The 25,532-nt window shown below is 48.6% G+C and overlaps 1 protein-coding gene across 1 annotated transcript in view; it reads left to right on the plus strand.

Moving 5' to 3' along the window:
- Window positions 1–891: 891 nt before the first annotated feature.
- SNRNP200 (small nuclear ribonucleoprotein U5 subunit 200) overlaps window positions 892–25,532 on the plus strand; it is a 29,321-nt gene continuing 4,680 nt past the window's right edge. Inside the window, exons 1-36 of the mRNA XM_004704361.2 lie at window positions 892–978; window positions 1,459–1,622; window positions 3,667–3,838; window positions 4,710–4,902; window positions 5,383–5,438; window positions 6,383–6,481; window positions 6,807–6,959; window positions 7,045–7,144; window positions 7,302–7,438; window positions 7,911–7,994; window positions 8,092–8,265; window positions 8,530–8,667; window positions 8,848–9,003; window positions 10,259–10,429; window positions 11,567–11,760; window positions 11,982–12,105; window positions 13,721–13,870; window positions 14,115–14,225; window positions 15,344–15,475; window positions 15,657–15,845; window positions 16,922–17,119; window positions 17,529–17,681; window positions 17,795–17,875; window positions 18,113–18,196; window positions 18,726–18,832; window positions 19,132–19,250; window positions 19,466–19,620; window positions 19,708–19,897; window positions 20,367–20,540; window positions 21,661–21,821; window positions 22,089–22,316; window positions 22,593–22,784; window positions 22,879–23,057; window positions 23,333–23,484; window positions 24,144–24,252; window positions 24,755–24,863. Coding sequence (XP_004704418.1) covers window positions 934–978; window positions 1,459–1,622; window positions 3,667–3,838; window positions 4,710–4,902; window positions 5,383–5,438; window positions 6,383–6,481; window positions 6,807–6,959; window positions 7,045–7,144; window positions 7,302–7,438; window positions 7,911–7,994; window positions 8,092–8,265; window positions 8,530–8,667; window positions 8,848–9,003; window positions 10,259–10,429; window positions 11,567–11,760; window positions 11,982–12,105; window positions 13,721–13,870; window positions 14,115–14,225; window positions 15,344–15,475; window positions 15,657–15,845; window positions 16,922–17,119; window positions 17,529–17,681; window positions 17,795–17,875; window positions 18,113–18,196; window positions 18,726–18,832; window positions 19,132–19,250; window positions 19,466–19,620; window positions 19,708–19,897; window positions 20,367–20,540; window positions 21,661–21,821; window positions 22,089–22,316; window positions 22,593–22,784; window positions 22,879–23,057; window positions 23,333–23,484; window positions 24,144–24,252; window positions 24,755–24,863 — 5,133 coding nt within the window. The 5' untranslated portion in view covers window positions 892–933. The remainder of the gene's footprint in view (window positions 979–1,458; window positions 1,623–3,666; window positions 3,839–4,709; window positions 4,903–5,382; window positions 5,439–6,382; window positions 6,482–6,806; window positions 6,960–7,044; window positions 7,145–7,301; window positions 7,439–7,910; window positions 7,995–8,091; window positions 8,266–8,529; window positions 8,668–8,847; window positions 9,004–10,258; window positions 10,430–11,566; window positions 11,761–11,981; window positions 12,106–13,720; window positions 13,871–14,114; window positions 14,226–15,343; window positions 15,476–15,656; window positions 15,846–16,921; window positions 17,120–17,528; window positions 17,682–17,794; window positions 17,876–18,112; window positions 18,197–18,725; window positions 18,833–19,131; window positions 19,251–19,465; window positions 19,621–19,707; window positions 19,898–20,366; window positions 20,541–21,660; window positions 21,822–22,088; window positions 22,317–22,592; window positions 22,785–22,878; window positions 23,058–23,332; window positions 23,485–24,143; window positions 24,253–24,754; window positions 24,864–25,532) is intronic.

The following is a 25,532-nucleotide window of genomic DNA, read 5'->3' on the forward strand; positions in this document are numbered from 1 at the left end:
TATCTATCTATCTACCTACCTACCTATCATCTATCTATGTATGCATGTATGTATGTATGTACCTATCTATCTATCATCTATGTATGTATGTATGTATGTATGCATGTATGTATGTACCTATCTACCTACCTACCTATCATCTATCTATGTATGCATGTATGTATGTACCTATCTATCTATCATCTATGTATGTATGTATGTATGCATGCATGTATGTATGTATGTATCTACCTACCTACCTATCTACCTACCTATCATCTATGTATCTATGTATCTATGTATGCATGTATGTATGTATGTACCTATCTATCTACCTACCTATCATCTATGTATCTATGTATGCATGCATGTATGTATCTATCTACCTACCTACCTACCTACCTACCTATCATCTATGTATCTATGTATGCATGTATGTATGTATTTATCTACCTACCTACCTACCTACCTATCATCTATCTATGTATCTATGTGTGCATGTATGCATGTATGTATGTATCTATCTACCTACCTACCTATCATCTATTTATCTATGTATGCAAGTATGTATGTATGTATGTATGTATCTATCTACCTACCTACCTATCATCTATCGATCGATCGATCTATCGATCTATCTATCTATCTAATCATCTAATCTACTTGAGGTGAAGGGTAGGGAAATACGAGGCCATGGGTCCCAGGGGGCGGAGGACAGAGGACACCGGAAGCTGATCTCAAGGACCTTGGGAGGTGGAGATTTGGAGACCCAGACGTGACAGCCCCGCCCACTCCTCGAGGACACGCCCCTCGCCTCACGGTCGGCGCGCGACCCGGAAGCGGAAGGGAGGGCGTCTCTCCAGTGCGTCCCCGCTGCGTACTTCCGGCCGGGCGCGAGCGGCGGGTGGCGAGGGCGCCGGTTCGCGGTGTTGCTGAGGGCCCGGAGCCGCCGCCATGGCGGACGTGACCGCGCGTAGCCTGCAGTACGAGTACAAAGCGGTGCGTGAGCGCTCGGGGCAGGGCTGGGGCGAAGGAGGTGGCTCGGGAACGTGGGACTAGGGGGCGTTTCAGGCCGAAGGCCTTCGGGGGAGCCCTGCAAGCGGTGGGGAAATGGAATCGGGACGAAAGTGGGGCCACACGAGGAGATCAGGAACCTCATTACCGTCTGGAGGGCGGGAGAGGCCAAGACCTCTGCTAAGAGGGTTTTCCCTCCAGAGAGCCGTCTGAATCGCTAAACCAGCTCTCTTCCACCCGTTATTGGCAGTGAATGTCCACCTAATTGGACTTGATTTTAACCTGTTGTCCACGCGCCACTTTGCGGTGCTATCTATTGCATAAAGGGGAAAATCTGAAATTCCATCTAGTGGTTATCAGCACTTAGTTGCCACAATTCGCCCTTTGTTGAGCAGTCGATGTGCCTGGGACCCTGGAGCTGGCTCTGTTCGTGTCAGAGCTGCGGTAATACTGTGATTTTTTCAGAACTCCAATCTTGTCCTCCAAGCTGACCGCTCTCTCATTGACCGCACCCGCCGAGATGAGCCCACTGGAGAGGTGCTGTCCCTGGTTGGGAAGCTGGAGGGCACCCGGATGGGAGACAAAGCACAACGGACCAAGCCGCAGATGCAGGAGGAAAGAAGAGCCAAGTGAGTACCCTGGGGCACTTTCCTCCAGCCTCACAGCATGTTTTCTCTGTAGCATTTGGTCATCATGTCCACTGCTGCGGAAATGGCTTGGTGCAAGGTGAGAAGTTGGTGGTAGGAAAGCACCTTGTTGACAGGTGCCACCGAGGTGGTTCAAACCCATAGGCTGTGCACAGCAGAATGAAACTCTGCCCAGTCCTGTGCCTTCCTCACAATTGTGCCGATGCTTGAGACCGTTGCTGCAGCCACTGTGTCCATCCATCGAATTGAGGGCCTTCCCCTTCGTTTCTGGCCCACATTCAAATCTTTTCTTGATGGTATCTTGAAGCTCCTTTGTCTCAGTAACTTTAAAATAATTCTATGACTAACATTCTACTTCACTTTCCTACTGTTGCTTATTTCTTATTTGGTTCTTATAAGGTAACACTGAACATCCAAAGTGCTAAAGATAGGTGTTTTATTTTCCTTTACTGGTTGGTGCATTTCTAAACTTAATTATTGAACTTTAATTGATAGGAGTTGTAAAAATAGTACGGTGGCAGTGTTGTTCGACCTCCTTGTCTGACTTCATGTAGGAGCAAAGTCACTGTAAGCATTAGGCCAAAACTGAGTCCTGTGGGGTGGAGGTCCGCCCTATCCCCACTCTCCAGTCGTTTATACCAGTTTGAACACCAGCCATCCCTGTACAACACTCTCGAGGCCGCCTCTGTGTTTGATCACTTGTCACCATGGCCACATAGAACTCAGAACTTTACCTTTAGGGGGTTTGTTAAAGGGAAGTAACAGTTTACAATTTAGGATCAGGAACAACTCAGGATGCAGTTCACTTTCTCATCAGATGCACTCAAGAGCTACAATGAGGCTCCTTAATTCGAAAAAGATACATTTCATGTGACAATACTGTACAATCTGTTTCTGATCAGTTTTTCAAGTCATGACTATTTTCTTTTTCTAGCCAAAGCAAATGACACTCCAAGGGATCTACTGCCATTGATGGACTTCTGTAGTGCAATAGATCACTTTTATTCGAAAAAGATACATTTCATGTGACAATACTGTACAATCTGTTTCTGATCAGTTTTTCAAGTCATGACTATTTCAAGTCAGTAGTTTCTTGGCTCCTTTCTGCTTTTTCAGGCAAGTGTTACAAAGCTCTTTAGCTCCACTGAAAAGTAGGTGGAGGCTCTACCCCACTCTGCTAGAAAGACCCTTGCCTGTAGGCACTTAGCTCTTGCTGCATCGGTCAGCACAGTGGAGCTGCCCTCTCAATGGGCTAGAAAGCCCACTGCCATACTGCACTGGTCTCTTGGCCCTGCCTCTGTCAGTTCTGCTGCAGGGTTGTGTCCAGTGTCATCGCTTTCTGTCTCCTGGGTCTACGAGGCTCTTAGTTCAGGGGTGTCAGGTCCAAAGGACACACTACAGCACTGTCTCCTCTTCTTGGTGGTAGTGCTGTCCACTCTGCTCTGGGATGAAATCATGTTAAGCCTAGTGGATGGCACAACTGACCATTCTGTTTCCATGTCTGTATTTGTGTAGTCCCACCTCCACAAGGGGGCCAAGTATGTTATTTGTATATTAGCAAGGTGTCCAATCTCTTGGTGGGCCACAAGCACTTTATTTGGGTAGTCCCAACTAATGATTTGGAGGGAGTTACAAGACCACGGCAAGAGAGACCATATAAAAGTGATCCATTGCACTACAGAAGTCCATCAATGGCAGTAGATCCCTTGGAGTGTCACTTGCTTTGGCTAGAAAAAGAAAATAGTCATGACTTGAAAAACTGATCAGAAACAGATTGTACAGTATTGTCACATGAAATGTATCTTTTTTGAATTAAGGAGCCTCATTGTAGCTCTTGAATGCATCTGATGAGAAAGTGATTGGGGTTCTCTTTCTGCCACAGTCCTGGCAGCAAATGGGACTCGCTTGTAGAGATGCCAGTCTTTGTTTTCGATGTGTGTATCATGAGACGGAGTGAGAGGATGGTAGGCCTGCCTTTGGTGAGGAAAAGCGCGGCCTGGTCAGTGTGCTACTGTGTGTCCACTAGGCGAAGAAAGCGGGATGAGGACCGGCATGACATCAACAAGATGAAGGGCTATACCCTGCTGTCCGAGGGCATTGATGAGATGGTGGGAATCATCTATAAGCCCAAAACCAAGGAGACCCGGGAGACCTATGAAGTGCTGCTCAGCTTCATCCAGGCTGCCCTTGGTGACCAGGTAAGGCAGCCAGAGGATGAAGGCATGCATTTGGAAAGGGAGAGGGTCACAGCTGGGAAGCCCCAGAAGAACCCTGTCTCTGGATTTGCCTGGATAGGTCAGAGCAGTTGGCAGAAAACGTAATGACGGCGGCTAACACTGGCTGATCATGTCTTTTCATGGGGTCGCTCTTACATGACCTCTGTCTTTCACTTCTCACAGTCACTCTGAGGGGCCGTGCTAATACTTGTTTCCCTTTTTCAGAAGGGTGACCTGAGGGAAGGAATTGTTAAGTCTTCTTTCCAAGTCACAAACGTAGTGTTTGGCAGAGCTAGCCTACGAACCCAGGTGATCTAGTTCCAGAGCCTGTGCTGTTAATATTAACCATTACACAGCTACAATTATATTGAAGACATTGAGTCCTTAGACCAGTGTTTCCCAAAGTGGGTGATACTGCCTCTTGGGGGATGCTGGGACAATGCAGGGGGCACTGCAAAATCAGATACCTATACTTTATCCTGGACTGTGAGCTAAAATGAGGTACTGAGTGTCTCCCCCGCCCCACACCCATAAAGGGTCTGACTTTGGTGAAGTGTACAGTAAAGGAGATAAGGACAAAGAATTACTGAAACTCGAGTGAGCTAGGCGGACCACGGAATGCTTTCTTTCTCAAACCTCTTGGAGACCCATACCAAGCTGTCATGGATGTTGTATGACCACCTACCTAAGATTTTAAAACAGATGGGTCCTTCTTCAGTCACAGACTCCTGTGTGGCCTTTTTGATCAGTATTAATGAACACGGCAGGACCTGGTATGATACAGGTTTCGGTAAGCTGGTCTGTCATGCTCTGTGAGACGTGGTTCTACCTTTTATTTGCTCTTTGCCACCAGCCACGTGACATCCTTTGTGGGGCAGCTGATGAAGTGCTCGCTGTCCTAAAGAATGAGAAGCTGCGGGACAAGGAAAGGCGCAAGGAGATTGACCTGCTGCTGGGTCAGACAGACGATACCAGATACCACGTGCTGGTGAACCTGGGCAAGAAAATCACAGACTATGGTGGCGACAAGGAAATCCAGAATATGGGTAACTGGGCTCTTTGTATTCTGATCATACATTGTTGTTGTTATTGACCCTTAAAAGTGCATTTTATAGCATTATTCATTAAACATCTTGCATGGCAGGCTACAGTCCCATAACCTGTACTGTATTTGTTGAAGAGTTATAACTGATGGACACTGAAGTTCCTAGATTCCAGTAGCTGTTCAAGGTTTTCTAGGAAACCTTTGATAGATGATGGGAGAAAACTTGGGCAGAATCTGGGGGCTGGAATGGTTGGGCAAATAGCTCAGGACCCAACCCAATGCTGGCAGTGTGGGGAGGCCTCTGGTTTTAGGTCACTCTTTTGTTGATTGTCTTTATGTTGAAGTATCTGTTCTGTGAGTCCTTAGGCCACAGATCTAACTCCGTAAGAGACAAGTCAGGCAGTTGGGGAGGAAATTAGTGCCTCTTGTTTCACTAGCCGTTCATTATCCACCCCTCCTCTTAAATCCCTCATCGTTTCAGATGACAACATTGATGAGACATATGGTGTGAACGTGCAGTTTGAGTCTGATGAAGAGGTGAGTGATAAAGCAAATGGATCCGTTTTTTTCTGGTTTTTGAAAGTACTATGGTAATTGAGACCACTTCAGGTGTAAGGCAGCTCCTTAGTTTGAAGCACAGAAATCTTACGTTGTGTGAGTGTCAAACCGAGGCATCAAGTATTATTTTGCAAAATAAGAACTGTTAAGAATTTTCTTCAGGTTTAGTAACAATTGAAGCAATCACTGGAATTACTTAAAGTTTTTCATCAGTGAGTTTAGCTCTTAAACAATCAAACGCTGGCTCCTAGAGCTGACTCAGGAGAACATGACGGGAGGAAAAGCACCAACTAGAGCCCTTTACGGCCATGGAGTGCATTCCGATTCCTGGAGACCCTGTAGGACCTGCCATGCTCTCTGCGGGAGCTGAGGCCTTTTCCTCCCCTTGCAGAGCAGCTAGCCGTGAGAATAGCAGCCCAATGCCCAAGTTAGACACAGTGCCCCTGGCAACACATGAAAAGAAAGCTGTTCTCATAGGGACTTGTTACAAGTTACTCACTTACTTTTGAAGTACTTGGCTTAAACATGACTTTGCTTAATGCCTCTACATTGCTCAATTACTTTCTGCTTTCCCAAGCATGCTTCTGGATAGCTCTTCTGTCCTGTTAACCTAATAGCTCTTATTTCTCTAAACTCCTTACTGCGTTCATCTGAGAGAGCCGATTTCAGTTAGCAGCAGCCTAAGGAGAAAAGCAGAAAAGAGAGTGGAAGCATCGAATGAATCCATGCCCAGTGGTCATCCTACTAAACGTGCTTTGGGATAGGCTGACTGACCTACCTCGGCTTCAGGAAGCCGTTGGTTTCACCCCAGTAAACCATTGTTGTAACCATGGAGCTAATCTGGGGTGACTTATGGGAGAGGTTTGGTGGTGGTTCCAGGATCATCTCTTGATTGTGAGTTGGGACCGGGACTCTTTCCACAGGAAGGGGACGAAGATGTGTACGGGGAGGTTCGAGAAGAGGCATCTGATGATGACATGGAAGGGGATGAGGCGGTTGTGCGCTGCACCCTCTCGGCTAATGTAAGTGCACGCCCTCATTGCTACGAGGCTAGGCTCTTTCTGAATACAGCACTCCCTCTCCATACCTGCCCCAGGTCACATGTTCTGGAGCAGTCATTTTAGAGGGCAAGCTGTCATCAACATTTAGTGACTTGGTTTTCTTAAGATTTGAGCCATCCATTCCTTCCCCTAAGCATATGCGGCTAAAATCCTAATTTGATTTCATTGTAGCGGAGGGCTTTCCCCGCTCTATAAAATCCTCAACACAGGTAGGCTTTGGGGTGGAGAGTAGAACTCTGTTGGAGCAGACAGACCTGGTGAGCTCAGTACCTGATTCTTTGTGTAGCTTGTAGCCTCGGGAGAACTGATGAGTTCCAAGAAGAAGGATTTGCACCCTCGGGATATCGATGCATTTTGGCTGCAGCGGCAGCTGAGCCGTTTCTACGATGATGCCATTGTGTCCCAGAAGAAGGCAGATGAAGTGTTGGAGATTTTGAAGGTATGCTATATGTGTTTCTGCCTTCATTGATGGGCAGTGAAAGAAGCAGGCACCTGCGTTCTGAACGTTGGTCTTATGTGTGCAGACGGCAAGCGATGACCGGGAATGTGAGAACCAGCTGGTGCTGCTCCTCGGGTTCAACACGTTTGATTTCATTAAAGTGTTGCGGCAGCACAGGATGATGAGTGAGTGTCAGACCGTCTCTGTGCAGCCCCTGTGTGGTGATGGAGACTATGTTGGCTTTCAGCGCTCTGGCACCCGTTTCTTATTTCTCCACCAAGGTTAAAGGCTGGTTTTTAAAATGTCATCCCCTCCTTCCCTTTCTTCTTTGGCTGTTGGCAGTTTTATACTGTACCTTGCTGGCCAGCGCACAGAGCGCAGCTGAAAAGGAAAGGATCATGGGAAAAATGGAAGCAGATCCAGAACTATCCAAGTTCCTCTACCAGCTCCATGAAACAGAGAAGGAGGATCTGATCCGGGTAAGGGCGGTGTTGGTTTTTCTGTCTGATTCTGCACGAAATTGTTTGCTTGGGAGAATGGATCCTGGGTAGATGATTCCTCATCAGAGAGAACGTTTCAGGAGAGAAGTTATTTCTCTGAATTCTTTGGGGTTTCCCAGGGAGTATAGATTAGAGTCGATACATTCACATTGCAAGTTTGGTTGTGGTAGAGAGACCTTGCTATCCTGACCAACACCAGGTCAGCCTCTTACGTTTAATAAACTGAGGACACAGGGACCAAGGTCTACTTGTGACATCTTTGTGTTTGTCCCCTAAATGATGCTTGTTTGCTCTGATCATTGTGGTTTCTGTGGCAGATAACCTGAACGTGAAAAGCAAACTTACCAGCAGGCATCTTGTTAGTCCAGCTTGCCTAAGCAGGGGCTGAAAATGACAAGAACCCTGGCGGTAATTGAGTAGCTGGTTATGCTTTTGATCTCTCCGACCACAGGAGGAAAGGACCCGGAGAGAGCGAGTGCGTCAGTCCCGGATGGACACAGATCTGGAAACCATGGATCTGGACCAGGGCGGAGAGGTGGGTCTCAGGACTGGCTCTGGGGACGTGATGGGTAGAAAACTCACTTGTTCAGCTTGCCTGATGCCCGTGGTGTTTTTTATTTTGATCCTTCTAGGCACTGGCTCCACGGCAGGTGCTGGACCTGGAGGACCTGGTTTTTACCCAGGGGAGCCACTTCATGGCCAACAAACGCTGTCAGCTTCCTGACGGGTCTTTCCGTCGTCAGCGCAAGGGTTATGAAGAGGTGCATGTGCCTGCTCTGAAGCCCAAGCCGTTTGGCTCAGAAGAAGTAAGTCGTGAATGAGTTTTTCTTTATGTTCAGTTCATCTCACTTCCAGTTTGGATTTCAACCCATTGATGTCTCAGATTGGAAGCTCCTCCCGAGTTTTCCCAGTATGATCCTGAGCCCAGGGGACAATGTTGATCTCTTTGGACTCAACCTTTAGTGGAAAGTTATACTGGGAGGTTTCCGGAAAATGAAATCCTGAATCCTGCAGAGATGGTCTGCTCAGTGATGCTACCAGCCTGATGTGAGTGGTATTTCTGCTTCTAGCAATTGCTTCCAGTGGAAAAGCTGCCAAAATATGCCCAGGCTGGGTTTGAAGGCTTCAAAACACTGAACCGGATCCAGAGTAAGCTCTACCGTGCTGCCCTGGAGACAGATGAGAATCTGCTGCTGTGTGCGCCTACTGTAAGCACTTCCCCTTTGACATGTAGTCTGTTGTGCGATGGCGGGATTGTTCTCCATCTATCCCCGCCCCCCAATCCTTGGGCTGTCTCTGTTCCGTTGTAGTGATAAGCTCATGGCACTTGGGGCGGTAAGCATAATCAGTTAACCCCCCATGGCTTCCCCTACTTGCTTTTGTTTCAGGGAGCTGGTAAGACCAACGTGGCCCTGATGTGTATGCTCCGAGAGATCGGGAAGCACATCAACATGGATGGCACCATCAACGTGGACGACTTCAAGATCATCTACATTGCTCCCATGCGTTCCTTGGTACAGGAGATGGTGGGCAGCTTTGGAAAGGTAAGGGGATAGAACTTTGCTGCAGTAGCTCCTGAGTGCAGCTCGTATCTCTGCTGCTGTGCTAGGACATCTCGCAGGGCCTTGGGCAGGCATCCTCCTCCCCTCAGTTTCAAACTTGGAATTTGGCCCAGTGACAGAGATCTTCGGAAGCAAGATCACATCCTGAACTTGGCTGGTACTTTTGTGAGGTTGCCCTCTTTCTTTCATCTGCTCGGTAGTGATTTTCGCCAGCTGAGTTCATTTGCAGTATTGAAGTAGAGGGCGTTATTGCAGGTCCTGGGTATCCGCTGCTTCCCTGTCCCTCTGTTATGCGCAGAGCTGTCGGAACCTGGGTCTGTTTAATTTGTAAACTTGAGCGTATTTTAGGGATACATGTTTATATCATTTGACTGTTAGTTATCTAGTGCTGCAGTAACAAAAATAATCACATGGGGGTAGCATTAGTAAGCAAATTAACCACTCACAGGTTAAGGGCTAGAAGTGACAGGTTATAGTGCCAGCTCTCAGGGGAGACTTTCTCTTTCTGTCGAACACCCTGGAGGAGGGAGGTCCTTATTTTGTTGTCAGTATCTGTGGGCCAAGTGTTGCTTGGCGATGTGCACATGTCTTCACATTGATCTTCCCCTGAGTCTAGGAGATTCTTAGCACAGAGAAGAGCGCTAATCCTGATTCTTCTTTCCTGGTGGTACTGAGCTCTCTCCCATCTCAGCTCACTTGTTTCATCTCTTTAGTGTTCAAAGGAGATTGATTAAAGATACAACCTAATCCTATAGATTATGACCTGTGCCATTAACACCATGAAATTCAAACGCACTGCCTTCCAGTCAGTGCAGGCTCGTTGCGACCATACAGGACAGGGTAGAACTACCCCTGTGAGTTTCCTAGACTATGACTTACTGTGGGAGTAAAATGCCTCATCTTTCTCCCACGGTGACCTCTGAACTGCTGACCTTGGAGTTAGCAGCCCAGCGTGGAACCGCTGCACCACTTGGGTTCTTGTGGTCACATCATAAAGATTAAGGGATATAACACAGAGGATGATGATAGCATTAGATCACAAAATGGAAGCTAGTTTGCTAACTCGGAGAATCAAGACACATACTCTGGCGTGACACAATTCAATCCACAACAATAACTCATTTGATATTTCCTGGTGGATTGCTATCTCTTCTCAGTACCTTGTCCTAAAATTTCCCAGACTCCAAAGTGTGCCCCCGCCTGGCATTGTTGCCTGACTCACCTTTCACCTCCCTAGCGCCTGGCCACGTATGGCATCACTGTTGCAGAACTGACTGGGGACCACCAGCTGTGCAAGGAGGAGATCAGCGCCACTCAGATCATTGTCTGCACCCCCGAGAAGTGGGACATCATCACACGCAAGGGAGGGGAGCGCACATACACCCAGCTGGTGCGGCTTATCATTCTGGTGAGCAGCAGGTGGAGCGGATAGCAACAGCCCAGCCCTGGGGGAGGAGGGTTGGTCGGGTTTGACACTGCAGGCTCTTCAGAGACCCTTTGATACTGGCCACTAGTGCCAACTCTGATTAATGTTCAATGAGAACCTGCACGTCATTGGGAACTTTCACAGTAAGGGCATAGTGCTTATCATATTCTTTGTATGTTTCTTCATGTCTGAAAAGATTTTGAAATAAATATAAAGAGAAAGCTAATTGTATCCTACCAGAACGTCCAAGAAGGACTGACTAAGGAGTGTTCTCTATCTACAGAAACACCTGGAAAGCAGTGACTTTGACATTAACTGTCAAAGGAACCTCACACTTTGCTTCTCAGTGCTGTAGAGCAGGGATTGGCCCTCTGGCCACCTGTTTTTGTAAGGGCTTGTGGGGAGAGGGGGCACAGCTGTGCCTTTTGTTTCTCTCTTGTCTGTGATTGCTTTTGTGCAGTGGCTGAGCTGAATATTTTGCAGCAGAGACCATATGACTCATAAGCATACAGAAGTGAGTAGATAGTCTTTTAAGGAAAAGTTGGCCCACCCTTGCTACTCACAGACCTGCAGTAGCAACATTGAATAATGGCAGCTTGTTAAGGAGACAGTCTCAGGTCCCACCCCAAAACCTGTTGAAACAGTCTTTATTTTAACATTTTCCTTCTACTTTAATACATGCTAACGCTTGTAAAACACTGACTTAGGCGGTACTTGATGTCTTATGTTCTTGGTAAGGGTCCTTCGTAAGGATAACTTGATATAAAAATGGTCTTATCAGAAGCTTCAGTTTTAGTAAAAAAACAAACAAAAAACCTTGCTTTTGAGTTATGAATGTACCTAAAATGTTTTATTTTCTTATAGTAAGCAATTGCATTTCACTAAACATAAACAAAAAGACTTATGGCCACAGTGTGTGTTAGTTCCTTGAGGGTTGTGTAAGGAATGTGTGTCTCTATTTGGATGTGTAGCAAGTTCTGTCCTGGGATGCCTTTCTTCTGCCTTTCTTCTTCATTGGGCATATTAGGTCACGTGCCTAATAGGGAACCAGCCTCAAGAAAGGGGGCTAGATTCCTTTCGTCCTAGAGGAGTTCATATGCTGTATTCCTCATTTTTTAGGATGAGATCCATCTTCTCCATGATGACAGAGGGCCTGTCTTAGAAGCCTTGGTAGCCAGGGCCATCCGAAACATTGAGATGACTCAAGAAGACGTTCGACTCATTGGCCTGAGTGCCACGCTCCCCAACTACGAGGATGTGGCAACCTTTCTGCGTGTGGATCCTGCCAAGGGCCTCTTCTATTTTGACAACAGGTATGAGAAGAGACGGGGGAAAGTTAAGCCAGGGCAACCTTTCCGTTCTCCTTCCTCTTTGCCAAGGACCTCTGTTGGATTGGCTTTAGAAGAGCCTCTGGGGTTTGCTGTGGGAATCCAAAGAAAGGGTTTTTAGATCTTGCTGCTTCTGGGCAGTGAGGACGGTTGAGCAGTATTTTCTGTCAAAAGCAGCCTTACTTCTTTAACTGTTGAACTTCCAGTTTTCGCCCAGTGCCTTTGGAACAGACTTACGTGGGTATCACAGAGAAAAAAGCTATCAAACGCTTCCAGATCATGAATGAAATCGTCTATGAGAAAATCATGGAGCATGCTGGGAAAAACCAGGTGTGGTCATAGTCCTCTGTCATTGTTTGATTCCTTTTCTTTTGGGTTCTCGATTTACTGATGATGAAGCAAGATTGCTAAAGAAAGAACACAATCACCCATATTGGGGATGAAACGAGACGTTATTGCCAATCTTGCAGCCATTAAAAAGGATAATAATGGGGATATTACAAATTTGACAAGATGAAATGATGGGCCAATTCCTGAAAAGTCAGAAACTACCAACACTTCAGCCTAGGTGAAATAGATAACCTGAATAGTCCTATGGCTGTTAAAGAAATTGAATTTGTTCTTTTAAAGTTCTTGGAAAGGAAAATCAGTCAATCTACCTTATTGAATTTGTAGTACTGTATATATAATTTTCGTTTATATGACTACATTTTCTGGAGTGACTTACATTAAAAATGCATTAAAATGAAGGTGAGAAATATATGCTATTAGATCAAAAATGTTAATGGGACATTTTACCAGGAAGTTAATCCCATGGATAATTTCCTTGTTTGAGCACAAAATTTAACCAGGTTAACTAGATAAAGCAAGGAAAAGTGTGATAGATTATTTTATTTTACATTTCTTTTAATCTGATTAAAAGCCAAATGAGCTTATATGAACATCAGTTTTCTTAGGATTGAATACTAGGCTTTATTTTCTATAAAATAGTATGTGTGTCCTACAATTTTCTAGGTCCTTTGATAAATGATTATACCCATTTTATATAATATTTTAGCTAGTATTTTGCAGATCCATAGAATAGTTCTTTTTTACTTTTATTTATTTTAAATCATTTTATTTGGGGCTCTTACAACATTCTATACATCAATTGTATCAAGCATATTTGTACATAAGTTACCAAATCATTTTCTAAACTTTCTATTTGAGCCCTTGGTATCAGCTCCTCTTTTTTCTCTCCCTCCCTCCCTGTCACCCTCATGACTCCTTGGTAAATTATGTATTATTATTGTTTTCATATTTTACACTGACTGCTGTCTCCCTTCACCTGCGTTTCTGTTGTTTATTCCCATGGGGCCATGGGGATAAGGTGGGGTGGGTATTTATGTGTAGATAATTGATTGGCAGGTCCGGATAATTTCTCCCTCCTCTCACCTCCCCCTTACCCAGAATAGTTTGGTTTTTTTCCCCCCACAATTTTTTAATTGTAAATTAGGTGGGTGCTTACATTTCAGATTTGTTTTTTTATAAATATAAGTTTATAATTTTGTCTATATTTATAGTATAAATATGGAAATTTAGAACTATACATTTGTAAGCTTAGAATTTATTTTCAATAGTTTAAACTACTAATCAAATCCCCCAATAGTTTACTCTCTCCTGCTCCTTGATTTGTGGTCTCCCTCTGTAGATTACCATCTGCCACTTCCTCCCCTCCCCCATGTATTTAGTTTCATGCTTCCAGGAGCTTGTCTTTAAAGTCCTGCCAGCCCTGTCACTAGGCTTCTTCCGAGAGGGCACTCCTTGCGTTTCTCACTATGTCCAGACGTTGGCTTCTGAATATACAGTGGTGCCGCGTCTGCTTCCTGCAGGGTGGTGCCCTGGGCTGTGAGAGTGGCTGTTAGAGCAATGTCTCGTGTCTTGGCAAACTTTGGTTTCTGCCTAGGTGCTAGTGTTTGTCCACTCCCGGAAGGAGACTGGGAAGACGGCCCGGGCCATCCGGGACATGTGCCTAGAGAAGGACACTCTGGGTTTGTTTCTGAGAGAGGGCTCGGCCTCCACAGAAGTCCTGCGGACAGAAGCTGAACAGTGCAAGGTGAGAAGGGGCAGGCCCCGGTTCTGATTCCTACCAGGTAACTGGCTCTGCAGAGGATCCAGACAACTCTCCTAGGGTCCTGTTAGGGTGCTGTTGCTTCAGGGAGGTTACAATTCTGTGGGTGCGTAACGTGCCTGGGTAAGGTGGCAGACCTCAACCTCACTCCTCATAAGAAGATTCTTATTTCTTGAGACAGTTCCCACAGAAAGGCTCACCTTGTTGACTGTTCCTTTTCTCTTCACAGAACTTGGAGCTAAAGGATCTTCTGCCATATGGCTTTGCTATCCATCACGCTGGCATGACCAGAGTTGACCGAACGCTTGTAGAGGATCTTTTTGCTGACAAGCACATTCAGGTGAGGGAGGGTAACGCTTTGGGGAGAGCAGGAGGGGGCTCGGGCTTCAGGAGACCTAAAGTGTCAAAGATGGAGTCATATGTTGCCTTTGGTGTTTTTCTCTGCTCAGATGGCCTAGGTCAGAGTTGAGGTAGCATAACTTCTCCCACCCCTCCCCCAGGTGTTCATCTAGTGTTCAGGGAAGTAGCTGAGGATCCCAGCAAAAGCAGTGCTTTGGAACAGCAGAGCTCCAAATGTGCCTTTGTAGGGTCAGGGCCTTGCTCGTTCTCTCGCAGGACAGCCTAAGCTAGCAGTCCTGGGCGGTGCATGAGGGCCATTCCTGACTGTCTGTAACAACTTACGGGTCAGGTGGAACAGGTGCTTCTATAGTTAGCCTCACTATAGCGCACGGAAAGGCCTGACGTCTTTTGATGGTTTAAAAGCTGTGTGTGCAGCAGATGAGGATGATTGGGATGAAGAACTGGGATTGGTTCAATTACTTCAAAGCCGGCCTTTGAACTGTTCTTCCCGGTCTGTTCATGAACCACGAAGTTCAAAGAAAGCAAAGCGGTGTCCCACTCAAGGATGGCGGCCAACAGCGCCACTTAGAACGCGTGGCTCTCACAGGCCTGCCCGTGCTCTAGTCTCATGCACCGGCCTCCTGAAAGGGCTCACCGTGCCTCTTCGGAGTCTCCGTTCTAGGGATTTAACAAGAAATTTTTCTGCTTCTGGTTATCACGATGAATCGCCCAAGTTGTTTGGAAAACCAGGACTGTTTTTATTTTGTTTTGTCGGCCATGATAGAACTAATTTGAAGGCATGTGTCAAAAGGCAAGTAAGAGTTATCTGTAAATCGGATGTTCCTAACCTGGCAACGGCCTCTGTTGCTAACTGTCGTCTAATCTGGTTAATGAAAGCATGTCTATATTTAGTACAGTGTCTCTGGATCTTACATTGTTCATTCTAGAATAGGGCGGAAGCTGAGGAACTCTTTCCACTGTATTGCACATTGCATCGACAAGCACTTAGATCTCCATCTTGCTGGAAACTTGAGACCAGTTGCCCAGAGAAGCTGAAGATACTATACCTTTTGGTGCTGGAATCACTTTCCCTGATTGCCTTCCTTTTTGCCTCTGTAGGTATTAGTCTCCACAGCAACGCTAGCCTGGGGTGTGAATCTTCCCGCACACACAGTCATTATCAAAGGCACCCAGGTGTACAGTCCCGAGAAGGGGCGCTGGACAGAGCTGGGAGCGCTGGACATTCTGCAGGTACAGAGGCTTTGTGCTCATTCTCCGTGGGAAAGAACCCTGTGCTTGAGATGCATGGGTGCTGGGGAAGCAAGCAGACACCACCTTTTAAAGCATGGAAGCCCCACCCACCCCCACACCCACCCCCCACCAGACCCGCAGCTCTGTTGCCCTAGCCCTTGGCTTACTGTCTCTGACCTAGATGCTGGGACGTGCCGGGAGACCTCAGTATGACACCAAGGGTGAAGGGATCCTCATCACATCTCACGGAGAGCTGCAGTACTACCTGTCCCTCCTCAATCAGCAGCTTCCTATTGAGAGTCAGATGGTGTCTAAGCTGCCTGACATGCTCAATGCCGAAATCGTGCTGGGGAATGTACAGAACGCCAAGGTGAGGAAGGGCTCTACCCTGGGGCTTCCTGCCTTTTCTAGGGAGGCCTTGGTCCCAGCTGTGGTGCTGTTGGCCGGCCAGCCAGGATCCAAGGTCCTCTACCACTGTGCCCACATCATCTTCACTAAAAACTGTCTCAGAAGATTCTTGGGTCTGTGGCCAATACAGGCAGTGGCTGGGTTACAGACATCCAGCTAACAGCCCATAACGCCTGGCTTTCTAAAGCAGACCGTCAACCACTTCTGTCATCGTCCACAGAACAAAACAGGAGCAGACCTGGGTTTGTGCAATTTGAGTGATAAGTCATGTTTTAAATCATCCAAAAGGCTTCAAGCCTCTTGCGCTGTAGTAAGACTGAGTAAGAACCTTAGGATGTGGGAACCGATTACAAGGAACTATATGTGACCTCCTCCCTGGGGGACAGACAACCGAAAAGTGGGTGAAGGGAGATGTCGGACAGGGCAAGATAAGACAAAATACCCATTTATAAACTATCAAGGGCTCATGAGGGAGCGGGGAGCGGGGAGGGAGGGGAAAAATGAGGACCTAATGTCGGGGGTTTAAGTGGAGAGAAAATGTTTTGAGAATGAGGTACAAATGCGCTTTACACAATTGATGTGTGTATGGATTGCGATAACAGTTGTATGAGCCCCTAATAATATGTTTAAAAAAATTTTATGATATTTTGAGGGAAAAATTATTCCAAATATTAGGCTCATCTCAGTATACTTTCCCTTTTTCTGAGCTCATGGCAACTAGTCCTTACTGTTGTGGTCACTTTTCAATGTTTTTAAAATAAATATTATATTCAATTTCAAAAAAAAAAAAGAACCTTATGATGTTCTGACTGACCTACATATTAATAAATGACATGAGTGGACCTGGTGTATAACCTGGGAATTTTCTGTTGTCCCCTTACTACCAAGATTTTAGAACAGCTCTTGGGCTTTTGAATAGTGAAATGGAGCTTTCTGAAGATGATACAGTATGTCCTTAAGCTTGGGGGTTGATTTTTCTTAGACAATCCCCGGGAACTTTTCATTTGGGCATCAGGAGTCCCCATGCTGTTTTTGTAGGATGCGGTAAACTGGCTGGGCTATGCCTACCTGTATATCCGGATGCTCAGATCCCCAACCCTCTATGGCATCTCTCACGATGACCTCAAGGGAGACCCCCTGCTGGACCAGCGCCGACTCGATCTGGTTCACACCGCTGCCTTGATGTTGGATAAGAACAATCTGGTCAAGTATGACAAGAAAACAGGCAACTTCCAGGTGAGTGGGAGGAGAGCTTTGAGGTAGAGATCTCAGCAAAAGTAGGCTGTCTACTCCTTCAAAGTTTCAAAAACCCAGACACTCAGTTCTGCTCTGTCTTGCAGTGTCACTGTGAGTCTGAATTGACTTGCTGGCAATGAGTTTGAGTTTGGGTTTTCTATCCCATTACAAAATATGGAACTGTAGAAAAATGGGTCAGGCTGTGAGCGTGCCCTTTGAACTAGGACTTCTAACATGTACAACAAAACCTGCCACTGCTCCCACCCCTGTGTGGACGGCAGTTCATTGTAAGTCGGTGTGTGCCGTCTTGGCTCTTGTGCTGGGCCCGTCACTTGCTTTGCTGGGTTCATCCCCTGGGTACCTGGTGTCCACTCTTGGGGTCTTGAGTCTGCTGATGTCTGCTCTCTAGGTGACAGAACTGGGTCGGATCGCCAGCCACTACTATATTACCAATGATACAGTGCAGACCTACAACCAGCTACTGAAGCCCACCCTGAGTGAGATTGAGCTGTTCAGAGTCTTCTCGTTGTCCTCAGAGTTCAAGAATATCACTGTGAGAGAGGTGAGCCTTCGAAGCATACATGGGGAGTTGGTACCCAGCAAACAATCCAGGTGGCTTTTCTCCCTGGCCACCTGGCTTTAGCTTGACTTGTTTGCTCATCATCATCACCACAGGAGGAGAAGCTGGAGCTGCAGAAATTGCTGGAGAGGGTGCCCATTCCTGTCAAGGAGAGCATCGAGGAACCCAGTGCCAAGGTGAGTCCTCAGCGGGGGATGAGGACCAGGTAGTTTTCCTAGTTCTCCAAAAGGTGAACCTTCAATTTGGATGTGTGCTGGTTAACCCGCGTCAGTTCTCCATTTGTCCGTCCTTATCTTACATTATTTTTATATGGGGTAACAGTTATGTATGTAAACCAAAAGCTATATAGAGCCTTAACCTGGGCGACTTCCGAGCATTGCTCAGTGCACTTTGCTCTGGTCTTTCTTTTCCAGATCAACGTCCTCCTCCAGGCCTTCATCTCACAGCTGAAGTTGGAGGGCTTTGCGCTCATGGCGGACATGGTGTATGTGACGCAGGTGAGGTCAGAGCTGTGCCCGGCTGTGAGAGGAACCTGAACAGTTCCAGGTCCTTGCGATCAGTCTTGCTGAAAGTCGGCCTGACCCAGAGAAGGAAGGCATGCTGTCCTGCTCGTGCAGTACAGCCACTCTGCTTTTCTTGTCCTGAGCATCTAGGAAAGAGAGCATGCTGCACATGGACCCTGGACCCTCAGAGAGGCAGGGTAGTCCCTAAGCCCCTGCAGGGAAGTTTTCACTTCCCATTGTGCCTTTAGGGTCATAAATTTAGAAACGGCAAAGCTACTTTTGGCCATTACTTGCAGAGGCAAGCCACTAGTGCTCTGACTCTTGCTAGAGTCCTGATTGCTAATAAACCCCGAAAGCTTTCAAGTCATCCAGCGAGCATTCAGTTAAACTGTTGTATCATAAGCATAGAAGGACTTTGGCTTTTGAGTTTGTAAGAGTGATAGCCCAGAACTTGAAGCAATTAAACTATATTTTAATAAACTTGAGGATATTTGAAGCTTTTGTTTTATTTTTTTCCCCATAGTCGGCTGGTCGCTTGATGCGTGCAATCTTTGAAATTGTCCTGAACCGAGGTTGGGCACAGCTTACAGACAAGACCCTGAACCTTTGCAAAATGATTGACAAGCGCATGTAAGCTGGGAGCTGGTCCCCAGGATCTGAGATTCCTTGGCTCGTACTGTGATGAGAGGAACCTTGGCTGGCTGGTCCTGATGCTTAAGACGTGACATGAACCTGAGTGGGAGTTGAAAAGAGGGGCGGCTCTTTGGGGTGGGCCTAGGTGTAGCGAGTTGTTCCTAGCAAGTCTTGTTGATGGCATTGTTTAGACACCTTTCTTTAATGGTGTGTCCTCTGTTGTGGCTAGTCCCTGGGAAGTCATGATGAGAGAGAGCCCTACAGAAAGGACTAACACCTTGTCTCTTCCTGGGTAGGTGGCAGTCCATGTGTCCTCTGCGCCAGTTCCGGAAACTCCCCGAGGAAGTAGTGAAGAAGATCGAGAAGAAAAACTTCCCCTTTGAGCGTCTGTATGACCTGAATCACAACGAGATAGGTGTGTGGGCAACCACATCTCTGCGGGTCTTTGGAGCTCAGGTGTCACTGAGCCTTGGGTCCTCACGCCCGCTGCAGCCCTCGGCCAGTCTTGCTCTGGGGACTTGAGGCCTCCTCCCTGAGAATAAAGGGAAGAGCCGGCCCAGGGTGGTAGCTTCAGTGTCTCTGTGAGGTGAGTGGCCTGCAGCCCCCGTACTCATTCCCATTTCCTCACAGGAGAGCTGATCCGAGTGCCGAAGATGGGGAAGACCATCCACAAATACGTCCACCTCTTCCCCAAGTTGGAGTTGTCCGTGCATCTGCAACCTATCACGCGCTCCACCCTCAAAGTGGAGCTCACCATCACGCCCGATTTCCAGTGGGATGAGAAAGTACGGCGCGGTGTGGCCACAGGGCTGGGATCTGGGTGCAAAGGGTCCTTGCTAGCACATGTCCTCTGACTTGGGCTTGCTCGGCAGGTCCATGGCTCATCTGAGGCATTCTGGATTCTGGTGGAAGATGTAGACAGCGAGGTGATTCTGCACCATGAGTACTTTCTGCTCAAGGCCAAGTATGCACAGGACGAGCATCTCATTACCTTCTTTGTGCCTGTCTTTGAGCCGCTGCCTCCCCAGTACTTCATCCGAGTCGTGTCGGACCGCTGGCTCTGTGAGTGTCTCCTCTCCAGGGCCCCCTTAGACTGCCACAGGAATGCCTTGTGCTTTGTTTCTTTTTTTAATAGAACATTCTCTCTTTGTTGCTAAGACAGCAAAACACACATCGGCTCATGTATTCTGAGTCGTGTCACCAGCTGCCTCTGCTGAGTCGTTCCTCCCTGCCCCACGGGCTCCTTAGTTGCTGTCAGCACTTGGGTCCCATACAGATAGTCCACAAGAGCATCATGCTCAAGGCAGGGCTTCTTCCTAGCTAAGTGTTTCCAGTTCCAAAGGGGACCTCAGGCAGTAGCTTCAGGGCTCCAGGTGGTCTGGAATCCAGGGGAACGAGAATGTCTTGCACTTGGCACTGGGCTTGAGAAGGTCCACCTGCTGCCTTGGGGCTTCAGTGTTTGTGGAGCCCTTGGAATTCCGTGGGCTAAAGTGTGGAATGATGACTGCCCTGCCCACCTCTCTCCTGGCAGCTTGTGAGACCCAGCTGCCTGTCTCCTTCCGGCACCTGATCCTCCCAGAGAAGTACCCACCTCCAACCGAGCTGCTGGACTTGCAGCCCTTGCCCGTGTCTGCGCTGAGAAACAGTGCCTTTGAGAGCCTTTACCAAGAGAAATTTCCTTTCTTCAACCCCATCCAGACTCAAGGTAGGTGTTCCATGCCTGGGCAGTCCGTTCTCTGGGAGCCCCTTTCAGACCGCCGAGAGATAGTGCAAGGAACCCTGGTAGCTAGTGGGTTACAAGTGGGCTGCGAACTGTGTGGGCCCTCCTCAGTGAACACCCCCAGCTGCTGTGCTCTGCAGGGGGAAGATGAGCTGAGGCTTGTGCTCCCGTCAGATTCACAGCCCTGGAATCACAGGGGTGGTTTTACCTTGTCCTGTCGTGTAGGTGGGTGTGAGTCAGAATTGAGTGAGTGGCCGTGTGTTTTTGGCTGGAGAGCTGGTGTGTTGTGCGGTCAGAAGGAAAGTGGGGTCCCCAGGTTGGGGAGCTGACTAGAGCCAACCACGTCAGCCCCGCAGGACGTCTTTCTTTTCCAGAAGCCCTTGCTAACTGTGCCATCACATGGCTTTTCCATGCTGCATGGCTCACTGGAGGCTGCCTGTCATTTCTGGGGCTCAGGCAGCTGGGTGACTGCCCTTGGGGCTCATGTGTGGAATCAGAGTATGCAGAGTCCTCCTCCCCCCACATTCTCGAATCACTCACTGTTTCCAAGCACGTGCTAGGTACTTTCTCTTCCTCCAGTCCCTCAGGGTTTACTCTTAGAGGAACTGTTACTAGTGTTCTATTTGGAATCCCTGGTGATGTAGTGGTTCTGCACGGGGCTGCTATCTGCATAGTTGGCAGTTCAAAACCACCAGCAGCTCCAAGGGAGAAGACTGGGTCTTCTATTCCCATAAACTGTTACAGTCTCCAAAACCCACAGGGGGTCGCAATGAGTCAGCATTGACTCGATGGCAGTGAGTTTGGTTTTGCTTCATTGATTGATTAGGAGCTCTGAGGTGCAGTAGTTAGGAGCTCCTCCGCTAACAGAAAGCTGCGTGGTTCAAGGCCTCCAGCCTAGCTCGTCTCCCTTTTGTGTGGGAGAGCAGGAAACAGGAAGGAGAAAGTGGTCGCTGAGGGGCGAGCCTCTCTTCGACCACACTCGTCCTCGGTTGGGCCCCAGCCGTCGCTCATTCTCGAGTGGTCCTCTGTTCTGAGTCGTCTTGATCCCAGACAGCTCCTCCTCCCTTGTAAATCCTCACTCACACGGTTCCCCTGTTGTTGCCAGTGTTCAACACCGTCTACAACAGTGATGACAACGTGTTCGTGGGGGCCCCCACGGGCAGCGGGAAGACCATCTGTGCAGAGTTTGCCATCCTGAGGATGCTGCTGCAGAACTCGGAGGGGCGCTGTGTCTACATCACGCCCATGGAGGCTCTGGCAGAGCAGGTGGGTAAGGTGGTGCTAACAGCTCAGCTCTCCCAGAGCTGGAAATGGGCAGGGTCTGCTGGGACTCCACGCTTGTCCTTCCCGAGGTGGTGTCCTCAGCTGGTACTCTGGAGACCAGGGCTCCCCTCACTTCAAGGTGCTGTGGGATTAAAAGTAGCGTAAGATCTCTGAGCCGCGGCTCTTTCTGCCTGGCTCCTCGGGCTTTCCTCACAGTGTAAGGCTCACGTTCCTGGTGCCTGGTTTGAGCTGTTCCTTCCACTGCCCCAGGTGTACATGGACTGGTACGAGAAGTTCCAGGACAGGCTCAACAAGAAGGTGGTGCTGCTGACGGGGGAGACCAGCACAGACCTGAAGCTCCTGGGCAAAGGCCACATCATCATCAGCACCCCTGAGAAGTGGGACATCCTCTCCCGGCGCTGGAAGCAGCGCAAGAACGTGCAGAACATCAGCCTCTTCGTGGTGGACGAGGTCCACCTGATCGGGGGCGAGAACGGGGTAGGCGCTCCACCTTGCCTTAGAGATAGGGGTTGGCATTGCCTAAGTGACCTTGGCCTTTGGCCTGATGTGTGGGTCTGAGGCTGGCTGTGGGGCCTTTGCCAAGAAGATTCTGTCTCTTGTCTTCCTCAAAAGTACACCGTTATTTTTCAGTGCGCTCAGAAGGAAGGGTCACGAGCTCCATATAGGCTGTTGCCTCTTCACCCAGGGGAGCTCGGGGTGGAGGAGAGGGGCCTGTGTCTGCATTGACGGCCGCCTTCTTCCCCTGTCTCGTAGCCTGTCCTTGAAGTGATCTGCTCGCGGATGCGCTACATCTCCTCCCAGATTGAGCGGCCCATTCGCATAGTGGCGCTGAGTTCCTCACTGTCCAATGCCAAGGATGTGGCCCACTGGCTCGGGTGCAGCGCCACCTCCACTTTCAACTTCCACCCCAACGTGCGTCCCGTGCCCTTGGAGCTGCACATCCAGGTAGCACACCCCTGCCCTTCCTTCGTGCCTCGAGTATCCAGAGTCACGCAGGTCACGCGACCTTTGCCTGGTTCTCTCTTTCCTTGGTGTGCAGGGCTTCAACATTAGCCACACGCAAACTCGCCTGCTGTCCATGGCCAAGCCCGTGTACCATGCCATCACCAAGCACTCGCCCAAGAAGCCGGTCATTGTGTTTGTTCCGTCCCGCAAGCAGACCCGCCTCACTGCCATCGACATCCTCACCACCTGCGCTGCGGACATCCAGCGGCAGAGGTGAGCGTGCGTGCACCTGGCTCAGGGCTGAGACGTCCACGCAACACCCACTGCCTCTCACCTGGCCTCGCTTGTGGTGGTTGAGGGGGGCAGTTGATGAGATTGGCCCTGGAGCGTCCTCTGTTTGAGTTCCAGGTTCTTATTGGCCTTGTTCCAGAAAGGAGGCTGGTTGGTTTGTTGAAGGGTGGGGGCTAGCTTGGCTGAGCACCCATCATTGAAGGGGGTGGTTGCCAGAGATGGACAGCCCTGAGCTGAACCGGTGCTGTGCTGCCCAGGTTCTTGCACTGCACCGAGAAGGACCTGATACCGTACCTGGAGAAGCTGAGTGACAGCACACTCAAGGAGACGCTGCTGAACGGTGTGGGCTACCTGCACGAGGGGCTCAGCCCCATGGAGCGGCGCCTGGTGGAGCAGCTCTTCAGCTCAGGTGAGAAAGCAGACAAAAAGACAAGTCCTTATGGCTCCGAGATACGATGTCTCAGGCTCTCTCCCCCCAAGGGGTGTGGTCAGCTTCAGGCTGTGGGTGAGACCTTTCCTCTACGATGTACTCCTTTTCAAAGTACTTTCTTGCTTGTTCTTTGTTACCTTCTTTGTTCTACCCTGTCCTGCTGTAGGGCTGCTATGAGTCAGAATCGACTCGCTGGCAGTGAGTTGGGTGGTTTTGGTGTGGGAGAGCCTCTCTTGCCCCTGTGTACTGTTGTCTCATTGACCAGTGGCATTGCTTCTGGATCATTCAGACACTGCTTGCTGGAGCTGCCTTGGAGACGTTCCTTTCTAGAAAGCCCCATGGGCTGCGATCCTGAGCCAGCACCCCACTGAGTTGTCATCAGCACTTTCTAGTTATCAGGGCCTTTGGATTCCGTTCCAGGATTACTTCCAGGATAACCGCCCAAAGCAAGGCAACAATGGCCTGGGCCTAGTGTCATGGTACTGCTTGAGCCTTCTTAGGCATGTTCAATCCTGTCCTCAGAGAGCTTTGCCCTGATCCTGCAACATCCTACAAGATAGCCCACAGCCTGCCAGCAGGCCGTGAAGTGCTCTACCGGGGAGCTCTGGGTCACGCTTCGTCTCCACTTTGCTGTGCAGGGGCCATCCAGGTGGTGGTAGCTTCGAGGAGTCTCTGCTGGGGCATGAATGTGGCTGCCCACCTGGTGATCATCATGGACACCCAGTACTACAATGGCAAGATTCACGCGTGAGTAAATCACACCTGCAAAGGCAGGGATTAAAGTTTTATCCTCACATATTATAGGAGAGGCATCTTTCGCAACCAATAGTGTTGCTAGAAATTGCACTGCGTGGCTGAAAATGAGTTCTAGCAGTAGTTACAAATTTTGCTTGTCAAACTTTTAGAACAAATCTTATCTTAATAACTAACCTGACCTCAAAGAATGAAATTGAAGTAACCCTTGGAAGAGAGGAGTAAAGGAACGTTAGGAAGGGAATTGCTGGAGCAGAGAAAATAAGCAGACGGCTGGGTTTTCACGGCCAGGTGTCCCAGCCTCAGGTTGCATTTGCTCTTACAGTCACTGTCCTTATTTCAGCAAGTTGGGGAAGCAGCAAGTTTGGGAAGCAGCAAGTTTTTAACCAGGGGAACTTTAGAGATGATGCATGTCATAAGCCTGTTTTTTACACAGATAAGGAGGCAGGGTCTCCGGCAGGTGGTCTCTGCTGCTACACCTCTCCTCTGCTTCCAGGTACGTGGACTACCCGATCTACGATGTGCTTCAGATGGTGGGCCATGCCAACCGCCCGCTGCAGGATGACGAGGGCCGCTGTGTCATCATGTGTCAGGGCTCCAAAAAGGTGAGTCCTGGGCGCCTGCAGCGGCTTGTGAGGTACAGCCATCCCCCCTTTGTGAGGATTCGCTCTGCACCACTTTGTTTCTACAAAAGATGTACATCAGCACCTGTTTTCCCTAACCGGAAGAAACCCAAAGAGGATTTTGGCTGACCTATAGCATTCAGTGTTAGTTTCAAGCTGGTAAAGTGGTAGCGTGCATCTTAGCACCGAGACTGGTATTGAACCTTAACCTGGAAGCCAAGCCACCACACCTGGAGTTTCTACCTGCTTTATTCCAGGGTCCCAGGAAGGGCCTTGGAAGCCCCCTTTGTGGGCTGTGTGTTAGTCATTCCTGCTCTTGCCCCCTGTTACTGTGGTTTCCAGTTTGTTTTGTGTTACTTGGTCTGATTCGGTAGGTTGTTTCGGGCCTGGGGATGCTTACGACTTTCCCCGGTAGATGAATGGTGACTGTCTTTGCTTTATGCCGTTTTGGCTGCCAACATAATGGGTAGGAGAGGGAAGCTTCTGCAGAGGTGGTGTCATAGCCTGGCTTGAAGGGATGCCTGCAGTTACTGCATAAGAGTTTTCTGTTACTCGTTCTGGCTTTCTTGGTGTATTAGTCTGGGTACTTTAGAGAAACAAATCCACAGCAACTCATGTATAAGAGTTTTATGTAAAGAAAGTGTGCATCAC

This window comes from Echinops telfairi, unplaced genomic scaffold, assembly GCF_000313985.2.
Source record: "Echinops telfairi isolate 266 unplaced genomic scaffold, ASM31398v2 ScPeMD7_7467;HRSCAF=8505_1, whole genome shotgun sequence".
NCBI classification, from domain to species: Eukaryota; Metazoa; Chordata; class Mammalia; order Afrosoricida; family Tenrecidae; genus Echinops; species Echinops telfairi.